Source organism: Bos grunniens, chromosome 17 (genome assembly GCF_055505025.1).
Source record: "Bos grunniens cultivar Pamir isolate PY7600 chromosome 17, Bosgru_T2T1.0, whole genome shotgun sequence".
Classification (NCBI taxonomy): domain Eukaryota; kingdom Metazoa; phylum Chordata; class Mammalia; order Artiodactyla; family Bovidae; genus Bos; species Bos grunniens.
In genome coordinates this window covers 37,032,067-37,049,846 of record NC_141181.1, presented here as the reverse complement: position 1 = coordinate 37,049,846, position 17,780 = coordinate 37,032,067, and the positions used below count along the sequence as shown (strand labels likewise).

The window sequence follows — 17,780 nt, the reverse complement described above, 5'->3', positions numbered from 1 at the left end:
ACTACCGCACAATTGCACTCATCTCACACGCTAGTAAAGTAATGCTCAAAATTCTCCAAACCAGGCTTCAGCAATATATGAACTGTGAACTTCCTGATGTTCAAGCTGGTTTTAGAAAAGGCAGAGGAACCAGAGATCAAATTCCCAACATCTGCTGGATCATCAAAAAAGCAAGAGAGTTCCAGAAAAACATCTATTTCTGCTTTCTTGACTATGCCAAAGCTTTTGACTGTGTGGATCACAATAAACTGTGGAAAATTCTGAAAGAGATGGGAATACCAGACCACCTGACCTGCCTCTTGAGAAATCTGTATGCAGGTCAGGAAGCAACAGTTAGAACTGGACATGGAACAACAGACTGGTTCCAAATACGAAAAGGAGTATGTCAAGGCTGTATATTGTCACCCTGCTTATTTAACTTATATGCAGAGTACATCATGAGAAACGCTGGACTGGAAGAAACACAAGCTGGAATCAAGATTGCCGGGAGAAATATCAATAACCTCAGATATGCAGATGACACCACCCTTATGGCAGAAAGTGAAGAGGAACTAAAGAGCCTCTTGATGAAAGTGAAAGTGGAGAGTGAAAAAGTTGGCTTAAAGCTCAACATTCAGAAAACGAAAATCATGACATCTGGTCCCATCACTTCATGGGAAATAGATGGGGAAATAGTGGAAACAGTGTCAGACTTTCTTTTTTAGGGCTCCAAAATCACTGCAGATGGTGACTGTAGCCATGAAATTAACAGCACTCCTGGCTAAGCCCCATTTGCATAGGGCAGGCCCAGGGGGAAGAAAACATAAAAGGAGGAGTCAAGCACTCTCTCTCTCCCACCTCCCCCCGCCCCAAGCTCCCCCCCCACCCCCCTATCCTTACTCCTTGAAAGGAAATTTATGTCTAACCTAGATAGCATATTGAAAAGCAGAGACATTACTTTGTCAACAAAGGTCCATCTAGTCAAGGCTATGGTTTTTCCTGTGGTCATGTATGGATGTGAGAGTTGGACTGTGAAGAAGGCTGAGGCCAAAGAATTGATGCTTTTGAACTGTGGTGTTGGAGAAGACTCTTGAGAGTCCCTTGGACTGCAAAGAGATCCAACCAGTCCATTCTGAAGGAGATCAGCCCTGGATTTCTTTGGAAGGAATGATGCTAAAGCTGAAACTCCAGTAGTTTGGCCACCTCATGTGAAGAGTTGACTCATTGGAAAAGACTCTGATGCTGGGAGGGACTGGGGGCAGGAGGAGAAGGAGACAACAAAGGATGAGATGGCTGGCTGGCATCACTGACTCGATGGACGTGAGTCTGAGTGAACCCCAGGAGTTGATGATGGACAGGGAGGTCTGGCGTGCTGCGATTCATGGGGTTGCAAAGAGTCAGACGCGACTGAGCAACTGAACTGAACTGATTAATAATTAAACTTCAGTGTCTCTTTTAACATTGCTAACAAATTCAAGGGTGCCATTTTATTAAGTGAAATATGCCTATGTATATTCTCATCTTATCCTGAGGAGCAAATAGTTGGGACCATGATGCAAGAAGTTGTTCTTTCTCTAAGGGAAACTTTATTCACCCTGGTTTACCTCTGTGACCCTGTGAAATTCATCTTCTCATATTGCTTGTTTTCCAATCTGCAGCAATCTCATTTCCTTTCCAACTCAAACACATCATAGTACCCTCTGGAAATCCTGTTCTGATCAGAAAATTTTCTTTGCCTTATGTTTCTTATGAACACATGTTCTTCACCATGCTGACTTTAAGAAAATCTGATTACTCCTTAGTAAAGCCATTTGTCCAATATGTATAACATTGAAAGTTAATTTTTCTTTCATATCTATTCTACCTCAATGGAAGGAAGATAGTCAATAGCTAAATGGTTCTCTATTGGTATATCTGGATAATTTCTTTTTCCCAAATGAGTTTTCTTTCATTAAACAGATAGAGAATATAGATGGGTAGATAGATAGATAGATAGATAGATAGAAAGAAGATGAACAGATAGATAGATAGAAGATGAACAGATGGATGGAGGGATGATAGAAACTATCCCTTGAATGTCAGGATATTCAGCTAGGTAATTCTTTCTTACTTTGTTCCCATTTTTCACCAATGTATTTATCTCTTTATTCACAATGTTTCTGTCTACCTAAACTCTTTATCAATGTCCCTAGCAACTTAAAAAGGCATATGAATAAACTACCAGGAAGATTTCTGTGATTCATTTCATAACTACTGATTATTAATCTTCTCTCTTCTGAAGACCTTTTCTTACATGTCAGCCTTTCAAGAGGAATGTGATCATATCTTAGGTTACTTCATCCTGAAATCTTTAATTCAAGCATTACAGGTCTGTTTTAGGAATAACAAATGTCCTTAAACCCATAAATTCTTTACTATGTTGCCAAGTACCCGATCACACTTGTCACATACACAATACTGAGGGAAAACCCCTCTTTATGTTTCAAATAAAGATACTTTATATTTGTTAAAGCTTTTGCAATGAGTTATTATTCTATGACACATGCAAATTTAAAGCATATTGCTACAAGGACAATTTTTACTGAAGCAAACATTAATAAACATCAGATTTCAGAGAGCACTGAATTCTTATTGTTGGAGAAGACAGTTTAAGAGAAGGAACAGAAACAAATGATAGAGATGAACCTCAGACACTTGTCTAGATTTATACAGTGGAACTGAGAACAACAAACAAGTGAGGTTTCACACCTCATCAGCCTGATCTTCAGAAAGAGCCAAAACATTTGATTTTGCTTTAGTACACAGAACTAAAGTGAAAGAGTAGAGTGAAAGTTGCCATAAAACTCAACATTCAGAAAATTAAGATCATGATATCTGGTTCCATCACTTCATGGCAAATAAATGAAGAAATAATGGAAACGGTGACAGACTTTTTTTTGGGGGGGAGGGGCTCCAAAATCACTGTAGATGGTGACTGCAGCCATGAAATTAAAAGACGCTTGCTCCTTGAAAGAAAAGTTATGATCAACCTGCTGCTGCTGCTGCTAAGTCGCTTCAGTCGTGTCCAACTCTGTGCAACCCCATAGACAGCAGCCCACCAGGCTCCGCCATCCCTGGGATTCTCTAGGCAAGAACACTGGAGTGGGTTGCCATTTCCTTCTCCAATGCATGAAAGTGAAAAGTGAAAGGGAAGTCGCTCAGTTGTCTCTGACTCTTTGCGACCACATGGACTGCAGCCTACCAGGCTCCTCTGTCCATGGGATTTGCCAGGCAAGAGTACTGGAGTGGGGTGCCATTGCCTTCTTCAACCGAGACAGCTTACTAAAAAGCAGAGCCATTACTTTGCCAACAAAGGTCCGTCTAGTCAAGGCTATGGTTTTTCCACTAGTCATGTACGGATGTGAAAGTTGGAATATAAAGAAAGCTGAGCACTGAAGAATTGATGCTTTTGAACTGTGGTGTTGGAGAAAACTCTTGAGAGTCCCTTGGACTGCAAGGAGATCCAACCAGTCCATCCTAAAGGAAATCAGCCCGGAATATTCATTGGAAGGACTGATGCTGAAGGTGAAATTTCAATACTTTGGCTACCTGATGTAAAGAACTGATTCATTGGAAAGGACCCTGATTCTGGAAATGATTGAAGGTGGGAGGAGAAGGGGACGACAGAGGATGAGATGGTTGGATGACATCATGGACTGAATGGACATGAGTTTGAGTAAGCTCCAGGAGTTTGTGGGACAGGGACGCCTGGCGTGCTGCAGTCCATGGGGTCACAAAGAGTCAGACATTACTGAGCAACTGAACTGAACTGAACATTAAACTGGCTACTGGTCAAGACCATTCAGTTCTACAGCCTCATTCTGAATAGGATCCAGGCAATTTAGCACAGATTCAAGAAATATATTAGGGCAGCTCAGAACAAAATAAACTAAAAGTGCTCATTTGTTTTTAGTCACTAAATCGTGTCCAGCTCTTTTGTGACCTCAAAGATTATAGCCCACCAGATTTCTCTGTCCATGAAATTTCACAGCCAAGAATACTGGAGTGGGTTGCCATTACATTCTCCAAGTGATCTTCCCAACCCCAGAGTCAAACCCATGTCCCCTCCATTGGCAGGCAGATTCTTTACCACTGAGCCACTGGAGAATCCCCAAATGCCCATTTACCTGTTGTTAATAAAGGGAGATGATACTTTTAAAGCAAAAGTTCTCAAAAAAAACACTTCAAATGTGATTGACATATTACCTTTGTCATACAGTAATTAAGGCACATATATGGGAGAGAAGACAGTGATACTCTGTTCTATTTCTCTAAAAAAGCAAATTTGATCAAAACCCCAATCTCCCCTATCATCCAACCCCACATACTTTGGGGAGACAAAAGTCCTCGTCATGGGATGTAAGTAGATCTGATACACACTAGAGGAAAGAAAGAGATATGAGAGTTCACCTCTCTCTGAGGGGTATATCAAAACAAGGCAGAAGACTGAGCATAGGATTTCATGCAGCTAGGCTCAGGGACTGAAATTTATTTCCCCAGAGGAAAGAATGTGCTAGATATTGGTTTTTGATGTTGGCATTGTTATATTCTATAACTTGCCATTAGCTTTTGTTTTGTTTTGTTTTGTTTTTCCTTAAAGAGGCAGATAGATGTTGGCAACTACTGATTGTGATGTCTTTGGTTATACACATTTAGGGGGATAATCTAAATAAAACCACCATGTTGTTTGACATGATAAGAAATTTGAAGCCTCAGGGAAAGTTAAATAATTGAAACTGAGAAACAGACTTGGGTCCTGCATCTGTGGTGTAGGGAATATATGGCATGCTCTGGACAGAGCACAAGGAAAGGAAAAGTGTACAAAGTGCTTCTTCTAAACTGGATCTCAATATGCAATTTTTGTAATATGTGGAATAATCTCATCTTCTACCACCCTTACACATCTTCAGTCATTCAACAAACATACATTGTTTTTTGCAAATGGATTGTGTGTGTGTGTGTTTAGCTCAAAGAGAAGTGCAAAGGAGCTGACAGACATCTAGATTGTAGTAATGTAATAGTATTAATAGTATTATTACAATTGCTACTACTATTATGATTAGTTACTATACTAACTGAGGATCTACATATTTTTAAAATATTTAAATTGCACAATATAGTCAAGTAAAGCATATTATTTATTTAATAACATAGCTATGGGTGCCTTACTGAAAATGTTGCTGTCAATTATTTCTTATAACTTGCTATTATGGGCAAGAAAAAATTGCACAAAATATATATTTTGTAGTTTGACAAATAGAGATATTTTGCTATAACATGTACCAGCATCTTGAAATATATATTTGATATTTATTTTAAGTTTAGGTCAATTTAACATTATATCTGTAAAGATGGGACACTATATACTCTGGGGAAAATGCTCAATATCACAGTGGTTGCAGAATGGACATGTACTTGTCTCTAGACTAGCCCACAGGATTTAACAACATTCATGCTAGCTACATGAGACAAGTATGTGAGTACCTCAAATGAGATGAGCAGAATAAAATATATAAAATAAGATAAATGAAATTTATTTAAAAAATACTGCAATTCATTTTTTCCCAATTTCTTGGAATAACCAAATTATTTTCATTCTCTTTCAAGAAACATTTTTCATTGTAAAAGTTGGCATTAAAATGTTTGTATATTTAATAATGTGGATATAGATTTCTGAGTTATGATGGCTGATTTGTTCTCACCTATCAAGCAATTGTAAACATTAAAAATGCACAGGATGACCTGGATAGAAATATTGATCAACTGTTCATCCAGTAACACAAGCATGTGTGCCCTCTTTATTTCCATTATCATCCACCATATCCACAGGAAAGTTGGATTTGAAATATAATTATAACTAATAATTTTATCATGTTGTTTATATTGTGTGAGTTATGTTTCTTAGAAGGCTACATTTCCAAAATAATATTAATATCACATCCAATTTACATATTGTGTCTTATTATCTTTCCCAATATGTAGACAAGGCAATTGGGACACAGAGAGCTTAAATCACTTCCCAAAACCTGCACAGTGTCAAGTAGAGGAGATGAAATTTCATCCCAAATTCTATAATTAAAGTTCTTAATCACTACACTATGATCATAAAAATGATACTTTTTAAAAGAAATCCTAGGACTTCATCAGTACAGGCCATGCACTCCTTGCTACTTAAAATATCTTCCTATGATCTTTTAAATGCATATCCCATCATAACATTTACTGACTTCTGTTATTACCTGTTTTAACTCTTCCAGACCTTCAATTGTTAAGGACAAATCTATCCATGTTCTCGCATCAATTTTTATCAACTTCATAAAACATGATTCTTTTGAAAGTATCGTTTCAATTTTGATAAATTTAAATTTATAGTTGGATATTTTCAATATACAAAAACCAGACTCAGATACTAAGTATGTGGTAACAGGTATTCATGTCAAGCTAGAGTGGTGAAGGGTTGGATCAAATGAGATCTAGGTCTATACCTTGTCATCTGACACTAGCAAGTATTTTCTTATTATTACAAGTTGCTGTGATTTTATGGGTCTTACCCCCTTCAGCTAATGTTTTTTATTATCTTCTCTCAAATGGAAAGTACTTTCATTTCTAATTTCCTGCAAGAGAAGCTTTGTGGTGGTGGAAGTCACTCACTCATGTCTGACTCTTTGAGACCCCATGGGACAATAGCCTGCCAGGTGCCTCTGACCATGGGGATTTCCCAGTCAACAATACTGGAGTGGGTTGCCATTTTCTTCTCCAGGAGATCTTCCCGACTCAAGGATTGAACCTGGGCCTCCTGCATTGCAGACAGATTCTTTACCATCTGAGCCACCAGGGAAAACCAAGAGAAGCTTTGGAATATATATATATTCATTATTTGGAGTAAGAACAGAACATGTGCAGCAAGCATTAATGCTGCAATTATAAAACCTCAAAGTCAAATCATGTTATTTAATTTTTACTTGCAGTGTCTTAGAGTTATAAATTATATTTCTATTAAACATAGTTTGTAAATTATTAACAGAACCATTAAGATCCTTTCCCTTTTTACTGCTTTAATTTAAATCTTTTTGAAACTTGCTATTAAATGATGATGTTCCATGTTTCCAAGTTGATTTTTAAAGTCATGTATATCATTGACTTTCATAGTATAATACTTGGAATACAAGTTTTTCTAAAGCACCTGTAACCTAAAGAGACAAGTCAAAAACAGTATTTGTGTTGTTACTAGCTAGAAATGTGTTATATCCTTTTCACAGTGGCTGTTAGTTGATTGCTGATGAATGAGATGATACCATTTCCACTCTATAAAGCTGAAGGAAGGACTGACATATGTGGGATGTGTGCAGAGGAGTCAGTAAATATTACCTTCCCAGATCCTTCTTTGTGTGTACCTCATGTTTGACTAATGTATAAGTGGGATTCTAATGATCATTTCTGCATGGTAATTTTCAGATGAATTTGGAGGGCACTTTTCACATGTAAATTAAGTCTGAATCAAAATAATAACAATAACAAAAAACTAAACTCTGTACCAGATGACTTTATTATGGATTGATATATGCCCTCCCCAAAGATGTGTTAAAGCTTTAACCTGAGGACATCAGAATGTAAACCTTTTTTTTGGAAATAGAGTAATTTCCATGTATTTAGATGATGTTAGATGAAGTCCTGCTGGAGCAGGGAGGACCCTTGACCCAGCATGACTGGTATCCTTTGAAGAAGAGACAAGATGATGTGAAGACAGTACACAGAGAGTAGCTATGTGACTCTAGAGGCAGAGACTTGAGTGATACACTACAAGCCAAGGAATACCTGGTGCTACCTGAAGCCGAAGAAGGGAAGAAAAGACTCCTCCAAGAAGCTTCTAAGGGGGTTGGCCTTACCAATACCTCAGTCTCAGATACTGAGCCTCCAGAACTGCGAGAGAGGTTGTCTGAGTCACAAAGTTTGCTGAACTTTGTTACTGCTACTCTAGGAAATTAATATAAACTTGGATGTAGTAGAAACTTAAAACAACTACAAGTGAGTACTTTCAATACTATTTTCCAGTGATGATCAGTTTTTCCATTTGGACTCAGATGTGGATCTTGTAATAGCTAGATTTGGTCAAAGTATGTGTCATATCCAACCAGTGGTTACAGTAGTGCATACATGTTAATAGAGAGTAAAAATATTAAAAATAAAAAAGTAAGGCTCAAAATCAAAAACACTATATTTGAATATGTCAGGCACACAAAGATCAAGGTGACATGCTTTAGTTATAGTTCATTTAATTGAACTGCCTAGTCATCTCTGATTATTACCAGAAATTTAAAATTGTAAAGAATTTCATTCATGAAAAATTAATTATGAGTTATATACCAACATAGATATCTGAATTAAAAGTTTACTAACTTTACCCTAAAATTTCAGAGTTTCATTCATTGAATTCCAGTGCCTAGGACTTATAACTGTTCTATAAATATAAGTTGGATTAAAGAAGATAATGAAAATGATATTTTAACTAACTTAAATAGACAAGTCAATTGGCTCAGAAGGTCACTTTGATAATGACACCTCTAAGTTACACTATCCCAAAGCTTGAATGCTTGCAAAGTAAAACTGATATTCCACATTGTTGATTTTTTAAAAATAAGCCATTAAATTAACTATGAAATATGAATGGCATGATGTTGTGGAAATAGACAATTGAATTTTTTAAAATTATTTTCACTGTTAAGCACAGAAGCAAAATCTACCTAAGATCAACTGTAGGAATTATCAGGCAGTCAGCAGTATTCCTCAGAGCTAGTACCAATTTCCTAGTCATCCTGGATTGGCTTCTCTCCCTTTCTCCTTAAAAACCTATACGTATATTTACAGCAAAATCTTATGTTCCTTATTTTACATTTCGACCACTATCAACAACCAGCTTAGGTTCTTAAATGTGGGTATTTCACTTTCTTTCAGAGTAGTTTATCAGTCTCAGTAACACACACATAAAAATATTTCCATTTTTTCACACATATAATTGATCACATAAAAAATTTTGTGTATTAAAATATTCACTTAACATTTTATGTATGTATCTTTTTGGAGACAATTTTCAAAGACATGAAGTTTAATAATATAGACGTAATATTAAAACTAGATTTAATATAGTTGATCTTTGATTATTGAAGAAGTACTAAATAGATCAATAATTTAGTACTTTCTTAAATCACTTATTTACATTATGTTATAGATGTATTCAATTGCTTTTCAATAATGTCCTTTAATACTAGATAAGCAAGCTTCCATAAGAAAATTAAGAAAATTACAAAAGCTCCAGAACATGTCTGGTATTATTTTATAAATTCTATAAGATAGAGAACTGGCAGTTCCTTTTGGCATTTAAGGTATAGAAACCTGTCAAAAGTAGATGCCTCTTTTAAATTGTGTAACATCATATAAGGATCTTGTATGATGTTACTTGAAATTAACAAATTACATTTGTTACTAGAAATTCATACTGCTGATAAGCAGTCAAATATTTCTCTTAAAACATTTTATGCCTACAGTCAAACAATATGAATTAAATATAGTTTTATCAATATAGTAAAAACTCACACAAATGTAAATATATTGAATAAATATACTTGAATAAGCTTGTTAATCATTAATCATACCTGGATTAGTTCATTAATATCTATAAGTCCATTACTGTCGGCATCAAAATATTTAAACATTTGATCCACCAGCAACTTCTTCCGAAATACGTCATCACCATTAGGGTTTTCATTGTCTTGTGTAATGTATTTTTGATTTTGTAAATCTAAAAGCATACTTTTCATCTTGCTGTATTCAATGGCCTTGCAGTTATCTCCTGTAACAAAAGAACTAAGTTATTTTCAAAGCAATATTATTAAAAGGGAATCATTTATCTTATTAATGCTCAAAGTTGATACCTAGCAGATAACATATTTTGTATATAATATTTATGCTTCTACTTTGCATACTACACAAGGAGAAAAGAATGGGCCATTAACATGAGAGGATAAAAATTTTAATTGTTATCAAATCTAAAAACACAATATGTACTATGTGTTTTCTCAAGGCCAAAGTCATCGGTTCTACAATGGACACAGAAAAAAGATAACTTCAGTTGGCTACAAGGCTTAAATACATCATCTTAGTTTAACTCCTCATTATACGTGATTATAGTGATAGTTTCAGAGATTTTGAACATGAAGTTTAGGGAGAGGAAATGACTTACCCAAGCGTAAACTTAGATTGTGTTGAATTTTGAATTTAAACTCATGTATGTCTAGTTCCAAACTAGTATAGCAAGTTTCTGATTGGAAGTGCATCTTCTTTTACATTTAGATTTATTTTGAAGAATTTTGTGTGTGTGTACTTAAAATTTTTAAAAAATTTTTAATCATGCTAAACTCATATTTGCTTTCTTCAGAAAGTCTATTTTTCTGATATTTATCTATCTCTCCTTTAAGAGCACTTGGTGAATAATATGATCTATGTTTGAATTTTTTATCTTGAAGTTTTAACCTTGCAAATATCATTTCCACAGCTAAAGTAGGAGCTTATTGAAGTGATAATGCATTACAGAATTCAATATCTTCCATAAAATAGCCCAAATACTAGGGACTTCACATTCAATGAAAGTAGTTGTTGGCGTATATCTTCAAAAATAACTGCAATTACTCTATCTTGGCTTCCCAGGTGATGTTAATGGTGAAGAACCTGCCTGCCAATGCTGGAGACATAAGAGACACAAGTTTGATCCCTTCAGCAGGAAGATCCCATGGTTGCAAGAGCCTGGCAGGCCATGGTCCATAGGGTTGCAAAGAGTTGAACACGACTGCAGTGACAGCACTCACGCACACACTCTACTCTCTTGACATAATTATTTCACAAGAATTTTTCTTACAAAAATATGCATGCTTATGTCTTCATAAATAACACATTGAAATGAATGTATATTGATAATAAATGTGATATAAAATGTTAACATATAGTCTATAAATACAGTCTAGAAAATGCAGTATATAATGTAATTTATAAATGAAAAAGCAGGTATTATTATATTAGCTAAGAACTTTTACAATATATCTTTAAAGAAAAAAAAGCCTAACTTTATAATTGTGCTTCATTTTGACAATTAGGCTGTGGCAGAATCTACAATTTTAAAGATTTCTAAAGATTTAAAAATATATATCTGAGAAGCAGGGGATTGAAAAATAATATTTGAATTCTCATTCTCTTCCCAGACAAGATGGAAAACAATCTTTTAGAGAGATGAGATCTTATCTTTCAAAGACTTTGAAATGACTTCTGTTGTTCAGCAAATTTAGTGTTTAACAACCCTGTCAATAACTTCTTTTCTACAGCAAGATATAAACTCTGTGCCACAGATTAAGTCAATTTTGCATCATTCTAGTCTCAGTAAAGAATAATAATTATAATAGTTTTCATAAAAACACAGAAATCACTGACAAGAGAGAAAAGTAATCAAGTACAGAGGGACAGGTAGCAATTTTGGTGTCTGTGAAAGCTGTCTAAGAGGGGCCTTCAAATATACGTGCCTGTGTGTGTCAGGAAGAGAGAGAAACTGATCAAAGAAGGGCAAAGGAGAATAAACCATTCCAAAGCCCTCCCTGGATTTCTGTATTTGACCGTGGGCTTTCCTATCATTTCATTTGACTGATGGGAAGAGGGATGGAGTTTGCGGGAGCTCCTCTGGGTCCATTGTTATAAGCAGATGAGAACATGGGAAATAGAATTTAAATGCTGAACACTTTTTAGTTAATATTTGAAATTTGGGGTTTTGTTGTTGTTGTTTAGTTGCTATTGAGGAGATACAATTTGGGGTTGTTACATTCTAATTTTGACCAAATCAAGGAATACAGTCATCGTGTTCTTCGTGAATGCTTTCATTTCCCAAATTGTAAATACCCTAGTAAAACCAGGGATTGTTTGCTGACAATTCAAAGCTAACAAAAATAAAAGCATTACAATTAAGGCATTCATATTCCACTGAAATGTACAATGGAAAATAAAAGTGTTAGTCGCTCAGTCATGTCCAACTCTTTGTGACCCCATGGACTGTAGCCCACTGGGCTCCTCATCCATAGGATTCTCCAGGCAAAAATACTGGAGTGGGTTGTAATTCCCTTCTCTAGGGGATCTTCCCAAACTAGGTATCAAACCCGCATCTCCTGCATGTACAATAAACAACCATAAAATTACAGTAAATTTTGTAGAATTTAGATATTTTAAGTAACCTCTATCACAGGTCTTTGTTAGTAATAGAAACATCTATTATGAATAATAGATTACTTGTAATGCAGACTTTCTATGTGCCAGGAACTTTATATATATGTAATCATTTAACTCTCATAACAATCCAACATGAAGGACCTTATAATTACCATGATTTTACAGATGAAGAAAAATTAAAACACAGAATGATTAAGTAACTTGTTCAAAGTTACAAAGCTAGAGAGGAGCTCAGTGACTTTTACACCCAGGCAATACCTAATATCTTTTCTAGCCTTTATTCTCTACTTTTTTCATCTTCAGAACTGAGTTTTAAAATGAACTTATACATGGTTTCAGCAAATTTGTCAAAGGATTATTTGAAAAATGAATGGCAAATATAAAATAAACTTCAGGCAAAATTACTGCTGAAATTATAGGTAGAGAAAAAAAGAACTTTCAAAGGGAGAGAGAGAAAAAAAAAGGAGTACCATAGAAATAGCAGGAAAACTATAGGAAAATACTGAAGAAGAAGAAAAAGGGAAAAGAACTTTTCAAGAAAGAGGATGTGATGAAATGCTAAATGTTTCAGAGTTTAAAAAAAAAGAAAGAAAGAAAACATTCCCATTAGATTACTTAACTTGGAGATAGCTTGTAACTTTAAAGGAACATTTTAATGAATAAGTGAAAACTTCCTATTATAATGGGCTAAAATGAGTAAAAGCAAAATAATGATTTGAAAATATTAAATGTTTGTTTTTAGTCACCCAGTCGTGTCCAACTCTTTATGACCTCATGGACTGCAGGAAGCCAGACCTCCCAGTTTCTCACTATCTCCAAAGTTTGCCAAGTTCATGTTCATTGCATTGGCAATGCTATCCACCCATGTCATCCTCTAACACCGTCTTTTCCTTCTGCCCTGAACCTTTCCCAGTATCAGGGACTTTTGGTATTAAATCTTCATCACTTTTTTAATGAGTATCAATGTGAAAAAAAGAAGTAGCATTAGTAATGAAACACAAGTTATTTAGAAACAAACATCAATGTATATTAGTATATCATGGCCTCATTCAAGAATAACTTCAGGAAGAAAGCTAGCTCATTGATTTGTTTGTTTTGGTGAGTCCTTCCTCAATACTTAATCAACCAGTGGTGTTTTGTTGGTATAGTGAAGGAAAAGAAATGCTCTTCTGGAGTTACTTTCTGCTGCCAGAGACCAGTAAGAGCTCTTCTCTGCTGTCCCTGTTCTAGACACTAAGGACAAGATGAATGAGGTCCCCAGCTGGTGGTGCCTATACACCACCTTCCTTCCAGTGAACGCAGTGATGCCAGGGCTGTGCTGACTCTGGACTGAGTCATTCTAGGGTAGTTAAAAATCCATCTGGCCGTGTGGGGCAAAGAAAGAGAGGGAATCTCTGACTTCCCCCCCCCCCCGCCTTTTTTTCTCATTTAAACAATAGATTCATAATTTTACTCCAACTAAATTATTTTGTGAACAAAAACATGATTGATAACACCACATGCCCCAACATGCATATTAATCCTATATTATCATTATGTTCACAAGTTCTCACATGCTTTGATGTTTTGTAAGTTAAGGTTTATTGGAGTGTAGTTGATTTACAATGTTGTGTTATTAATAGCATCTGCTGTAAAGCAAAGCAAATCAAGTTTATGTATACATATATCCCCTCTTTTTTTATATTATTTTCCCATGTAAGTCATTACTGAGCATTGAATAGAGTTTCCTATACTGTAAATAGGTCCTAATTGGTTATCTATTATATAAATAGTAGTGTGTATATGTCAATCCCAATCTCACAATTTATCCTCCTCCCCACCCCCCCACTTCCCCTTGGTAGCCATAAGTTTTTTTTTTTTTTTTCCCTACATCTGTGACTCTATGCTTTATAAATAGGTTCATTTATGCCATTTATTTTAGATTCCACATATAAGCTATATTACATGATATTTGTCTTTCTCTCTCTGACTCTCACTTTCAAATGGGTTCACCTGGGTATTGGCAGTGCTTCTCCATGTCCCTATGAAACCAAAGATAGTTATACATTATATATCTGATAGTACAGCCATCAGTTTTGAATACATAATAAGTGCTCAAAATTACAAATTCTACCAATTATGCTTAATGCTAGTTTTTCAAAAGTTGTAATTTGCTCTTAGCTCTTTGAAGTTACCCTTTATCTTTCCTCACCATCTATCAGAAAAACATACTAATTACTTTCAACATAAAAATATTGAAATCTAAGTATATAATAATATTGCTTGCCTCTTTTTAGCATTTCTAGTTTGAACTTGATTAATTTAATTCTAATAAAAGCTGAAATCTTAGAAGTTAAATAAGAAGGTATTAAATATTTTATTATAGTATCAATTCTACTCATGTATTAGATTGCATACTGAAATTGTATTTTTCTCAATCTATTAAATAATTGCTAATAGAAACTTTTAAAGCTTTTTAATATGTAAACATATTTAAATTTTTATAAAATATTTCTCAGAAAAGTACTTTGCATTTATGACATAAGGAAAGTATCAAAACTTTAGTATGGTCATTTAATATGAATCTGTGAATCAAATTCAACATGGAAAACTATTATATGAATTGTAAATTGTTAACTGTGTGTTTGATGGAATTAAAATTATCTTGGTTAAAAGTAGTCTGAATGAAATAAAAAAACAAAACAAAACCAAAAAACAACCTTTAACCTAAATGGAGCTTCTATAAAATGTGGAAAAATAAGGGTGTAAATTGTTTTGTATCACATAAACTTTACTGCAATGTTCTTATCTAAAATGTTTATAGTTACACATAAGATTAATATAAAACTACTATGCTTCAAATGCTAATCTAATTCTGGAAATTTACTAATGCAAATATACATATATATACCACTTCACAACTTTGTACCTTTAAAGGGCCGTGATTTTCTCATAGAGAAGGAATTTAAAAAAAAATCTACTTTCTTTGTCAGAGCAGTTTTATATTCAAGGAAAAGTTGAGCAGAGAGTACAGATTTTTCCGTATACCCTCTGGTCTTCCACATGTGCAGACTGTCACTATCAACAGTCCCACAGCAGGGGGGAAATGATGACAATACAGTGATGTATCTTTAACCCCAAAAGTCTATAGTTTATCTTAGAGTTCATTAAGTACATAGGGTACTTGGTGTTGTATATTCCATGGGTTTTGACAAATGTATAATGACATGTGTGCATATACATCAAACAGAATAGTTTCACCGCCTTAAAGAGCATCTGTGCTCTGCCTGTCCATCTCTCCATCTTCCTTAACCTCTGACAAACACTGACCTTTTTAACTGTTTCAAAAGTTCTGCCTTTTTCAGACTGTCATATAGTTGGAATCATACATAACCCTAACCCTGGCCCAATTCAATATGTAGCCTTCTCAGACTGGCTTCTGAGAAGCAAATATATTTAAGGTTCCTCTGTCATGACTTGTTAGCTCTTTTTTTTTTTTTAATTGCTGAATACACTGTCTGGAGGTACCACACTATATTTATTCCTTTACCTACTGAAGGACATCTTGTTACTTTCAAGTTTTGGTAATTTTGAATAAAACTGTTGTAAACATCCCTGTCTCTATTCTTTTCCATTCTGTTGTTTTCCTCTATTTCTTTGCATTGATGGCTGAGGAAGGCTTTCTTATCTCTTCTTGCTATTCTTTGGAACTCTGAATTAAGATGCTTATATCTTTCCTTTTCTCCTTTGCATTTCGCTTCTCTTCTTTTCACAGCTATTTGTAAGCCCTCCCCAGACAGCCATTTTGCTTTTTTGCATTTCTTTTCTACGGGGATGATCTTGATACCTGTCTCCTGTACAGTGTCATGAACCTCCATTCATAGTTCATCAGGCACTCTATCTATCAGATCTAGTCCCTTAAATCTATTTCTCACTTCCATTGTATAATCATAAGGAATTTGATTTAGGTCATACCTGAATGGTCTAATGGTTTTCCCTACTTTCTTCAATTTAAGTCTGAATTTTGCAATAAGGAGTTCATGGTCTGAATCACAGTCTGCTCCTGGTCTTGTTTTTGCTGACTGTATAGAGCTTCTCCATATTTCAAATCCTGGAAGATGATGCTGTGAAAGTGCTACACTCAATATGCCAGCAAACTTGGAAAACTCAGCAGTGGCCACAGGACTGGAATAGGTCAGTTTTCATTCCAATCCCAAAGAAAGGCAATGCCAAAGAATGCTCAAACTACCGCACAATTGCACTCATCTCACATGCTAGTAAAGTAATGCCAAAATTCTCCGAGCCAGGCTTCAGCAATATGTGAACTGTGAACTTCCAGATGTTCAAGCTGGTTTTAGAAAAGGCAGAGGAACCAGAGATCAAATTGCCAACATCCGCTGGATCATGGAAAAAGCGAGAGAGTTCCAGTAAAACATCTATTTCTGCTTTATTGAGTATGCCAAAGCCTTTGACTGTGTGGATCACAATAAACTGTGGAAAATTCTGAAAGAGATGGGAATACCAGACCACCTGACCTGCCTCTTGAGAAACCTATATGCAGGTCAGGAAGCAACAGTTAGAACTGGACATGGAACAACAGACTGGTTCCAAATAAGAAAAAGAGTATGTCAAGGTTGTATATTGTCACCCTGATTATTTAACTTTTATGCAGAGTACTTCATGAGAAACGCTGGGCTGGAAGAAGCACAAGCTGGAATCAAGATTTCTGGGAGAAATATCAATAACTTCAGATATGCAGATGACACCACTCTTATGGCAGAAAGTAAAGAGGAACTCAAAAGCCTCTTGATGAAAGTGAAAGTGGAGAGTGCAAAAGTTGGCTTAAAGCTCAACATTCAGAAAACGAAGATCATGGCATCTGGTCCTATCACTTCATGGCAAATAGATGGGTAACAGTGGAAACAGTGTCAGACTTTATTTTTCTGGGCTCCAAAATCACTGCAGATGGTGATTGCAGCCATGAAATTAAAAGACGCTTACTCCTTGGAAGGAAAGTTATGACCAACCTAGATAGCATATTCAAAAGCAGAGATATTACTTTGCCAACAAAAGTCCGTCTAGTCAAGACTATGGTTTTTCCAGTGGTCATGTATGGATGTGAGAGTCAGACTGTGAAGAAAGCTGAGCGCCAAAGAATTGATGCTTTTGAACCGTGGTGTTGGAGAAGACTCTTGAGAGTCCCTTGGACGGCAAGGAGATCCAACCAGTCCATTCTGAAGGAGATCAGCCCTGGGATTTCTTTGGAAGGACTGATGCTAAAGCTGAAACTCCAGTACTTTGGCCACCTCACGCGAAGAATTGAGTCATTCGAAAAGACTCTGATGCTGGGAGGGATTGGGAGCAGGAGGAGAAGGGGATGACAGAGGATGAGATGGCTGGATGGCATCACTGACTCGATGGACATGAGTTTGAGTGAACTCCGGGAGTTGGTGATGGACAGGGAGGCCTGGCGTGCTGCGATTCATGGGGTCACAAAGAGTTGGACAGAACTGAGTAACTGAACT

At 35.7% G+C, this 17,780-nt stretch overlaps 1 protein-coding gene across 5 annotated transcripts in view; it reads right to left on the bottom strand.

The window, feature by feature from the left end:
* The window catches only part of FSTL5 (follistatin like 5), a 937,973-nt gene that overhangs the window by 450,716 nt on the left and 469,477 nt on the right, over positions 1-17,780 (bottom strand). For all 5 annotated transcript variants that reach the window (XM_086345931.1, XM_086345933.1, XM_086345932.1 and 2 more), the window contains one exon: positions 9,669-9,865. In XM_086345931.1, the coding sequence (XP_086202057.1) occupies positions 9,669-9,865 (197 nt within the window). The remainder of the gene's footprint in view (positions 1-9,668; positions 9,866-17,780) is intronic.